Source organism: Bos javanicus, chromosome 3 (assembly GCF_032452875.1).
Source record: "Bos javanicus breed banteng chromosome 3, ARS-OSU_banteng_1.0, whole genome shotgun sequence".
NCBI classification, from domain to species: Eukaryota; Metazoa; Chordata; class Mammalia; order Artiodactyla; family Bovidae; genus Bos; species Bos javanicus.
Window position 1 is genome coordinate 33,256,248 of NC_083870.1, and position 3,166 is coordinate 33,259,413.

General features: G+C 50.8%; 1 protein-coding gene across 1 annotated transcript; it reads left to right on the forward strand.

Moving 5' to 3' along the window:
• Positions 1-350: 350 nt before the first annotated feature.
• Positions 351-1,949, forward strand: KCNA10 (potassium voltage-gated channel subfamily A member 10). Its single transcript, XM_061413235.1, has one exon. It carries the CDS (start codon positions 397-399, stop codon positions 1,930-1,932), a length of 1,536 nt encoding a protein of 511 aa, XP_061269219.1. The 5' UTR covers positions 351-396; the 3' UTR covers positions 1,933-1,949.
• The last annotated feature ends 1,217 nt before the right edge of the window (positions 1,950-3,166 follow it).

Sequence of the window (3,166 nt, forward strand, 5' to 3'; positions counted from 1 at the left end):
AGTGTTGGGTAAACTGGAGAACTTCGAACAAACACCAAATTACACATTTTATTATTATGACCTCTCCCTGTCATTGTGTATGGACACTCTGTTTGGGTGGAGAAGTTTTCCCCTCTCAGTCTGGCTCTGTCTTTCCAATTTCTTCTCTCATTATTAGTGTGCAGACTCCAAGTGTGCAAACTAGTTTCCAGAAGAATGTTGCCAAAATAACCACAAGGTTCCATCCTGAGCTAAAAATAAACCATTTTTTAACCTATTGGTAAACCTCACTGCAAGCTGGATCAAGAACCAGCTGAACCCTATGTTAGCTCTTGCATGATGCCTTTCTTCCTCTCCACAGCTCACAGCAGACGGGGAAGACTGAGGGTCTTCATGCTGTTTCCCTGACCCCGTAGGATGGATGTGTGTGGCTGGAAAGAAATGGAGGTTGCTCTGGTCAACTTTGATAACTCAGATGAAATCCAGGAAGAGCCAGGCTATGCCACAGACTTTGACCCAACCACCCCAAAAGGCTGGCCTGGGAGCAGCCCCTTCTCCAACTGGAAGACCCTCATCAACGACAGCACCAGCCATGAGACGGTCTTCTCCAAGCTCCCAGGAGACTACATTGATTCCCCAGGGCCTGAGACGGTGGTCTTAAATGAAGGATACCAGCGGGTGATCATCAACATTGCTGGCCTGAGGTTCGAGACCCAGCTCAGAACCCTCAATCAGTTCCCAGAGACCCTCCTGGGAGACCGGGAGAAAAGGATGCAGTTCTTTGACTCCATGAGAAATGAGTATTTCTTTGACAGGAACCGGCCTAGTTTTGATGGGATCCTATACTATTACCAATCTGGTGGGAAGATCCGGCGCCCGGCCAATGTCCCTATCGACGTCTTTGCAGACGAGATCTCCTTCTATGAGCTGGGCAGTGAGGCCATGGACCAGTTCCGAGAGGATGAAGGCTTCATCAAAGATCCTGAAACATTGCTCCCCACCAATGACATCCACCGGCAGTTCTGGCTCCTCTTCGAGTACCCTGAGAGCTCCAGTGCCGCCCGTGGTGTGGCTGTGGTCTCCGTCTTGGTCGTGATCATCTCCATCACCATCTTCTGCCTGGAGACCCTTCCTGAGTTCCGAGAGGATAGGGAGCTGAAGGTGGTGAGAGACCCCAGCCTCAACATGAGCAAAACAGTCCTCTCCCACACCATGTTCACTGACCCGTTCTTCATGGTGGAGTCCACCTGCATCGTGTGGTTCACCTTTGAACTAGTGCTCCGGTTCATGGTCTGCCCCAGCAAGACTGACTTCTTCAGGAACATCATGAACATCATCGACATCATCTCCATCATCCCCTACTTTGCAACCCTCATCACGGAGCTGGTCCAGGAGACAGAGCCGAGTGCCCAGCAGAACATGTCCCTGGCCATCCTGAGGATCATCCGCCTTGTGAGGGTCTTCCGCATCTTCAAGCTCTCCCGCCACTCCAAGGGGCTGCAGATCCTGGGGCAGACACTGAAGGCTTCCATGCGGGAGCTGGGGCTGCTCATCTTCTTCCTCTTCATCGGCGTCATCCTTTTCTCCAGCGCAGTCTACTTTGCCGAGGTGGATGAGCCAGAGTCCCATTTCTCTAGCATTCCTGATGGCTTCTGGTGGGCAGTGGTCACCATGACAACTGTGGGCTATGGGGACATGTGCCCAACCACCCCAGGGGGAAAAATCGTGGGCACTCTGTGTGCCATTGCAGGGGTCCTCACCATTGCCCTCCCTGTGCCTGTTATTGTCTCCAACTTTAACTACTTCTACCATCGGGAGACTGAGAATGAGGAGAAGCAGAGCATCCCAGGAGAAATCAACAAACTCCTCAACAGTGCAGGCTCAAGAATGGGCAGCACAGACTCTCTTAGCAAGACCAACGGTAGCTGCTCTACAGAGAAGTCCAGGAAGTAATATCTCCAGGGCTTCTTGGCCCCGAGTCTCCCAGGTCTCTCTGTCTCTCTCTCCTCCTCCCACCTCTTGCTCTCTGTCTTTCCAGAGACCAAAATATATCATCTGTGACCACAGACCATCTTTGATTGGAAACTATTTTAATAAACTGATACTTCTGTTCTATTTTCTCAGCTGTTTCTTTTTCAATTGACTGTAGAAAGAGTCCATTCTCCTTTCCTATAAGGGGGGAGTTCAGGTCCTTGCACCTCACCTGTGGTGCCCAAGATCAGCAATATCGTCATCAGGTGGAAGCAAGGAAATGCAGACTCCAAGCCCACCTCAGACCTGCTGAAGCAGAATCTACACTTTAATAAGATCCCAGGTGATTCACTGTCACAATAAAGATGAAGAAGAGCTAGCTCTGGTCTTCCTAAGAGGAAGCACCTTGAAAGGCCAGAAGTGGCTGGGAGCAATGAGTGAGAGCTCAGAGTTGTTTTAATAATAGTACCATACACTTGAGTAGCATTGCTTACATTTTCCAAAGCCCTTTCACCTACATTATCTCACTGCATCTAAAAATAACCAGTAGAACAGACATGACTATTATTTCCACATTGTAGAACAAACCAGGAGACGGCGACTTGCCTAAGGTCACCCATAACCATGAACAGTCAGTGCTGGAACCCAAATCTCCCATCTGCTGGTCTTGACTATTATTTCCACGTTGTAGATGAACAAAGCAGGAGACGGCGACTGGCCTAAGCTCTCTCAGAATGGTAAACAGTCAGTGGTGGAACCCAAATCTCCTACCTGCTAGCCAGGTGCTCTTTCCACGTGAGGAGAATGTGATAGAACTGAGGACAAGGGGGAGAGGAATTCGAGGGGTCTGTCTTTCAGAGGATCCAGGCAGCACATTTCCAGACAAGCACACTCTTCCTGAGGAGGGGGGTCCCCCCCTTCCCGTGCAGCCTGGGAGGCAATGCCAGCCTGGCCTCCTCGCTCCTCAGTCCCTCCCTTGGGCAGTGGACAAGCAGAAACGTTCTCTTTGCCCATCTCCATGAATTTGTGCAAACACTGGGGATCCTGAGTGTGGGGAGTATATATACCAAGGCCTCAGAGAACTGCTCCAGGAAAATGTACAGGCCCACCTACCTTGGGGTTCAGCTCCCTGAGTCATCAGAGATTGACCAGTAGCCTGTGGGGCAGCTGGGGTGGGAGCAGCAGGACCCTTAGACATGTGTGCAGAGGCCAGTCC

What these genes read in the sequence shown, in the direction of transcription:
- KCNA10 (XM_061413235.1), top strand. Translation starts at nt 397, where the DNA reads ATGGATGTGTGTGGCTGGAAAGAAATGGAGGTTGCTCTGGTCAACTTT.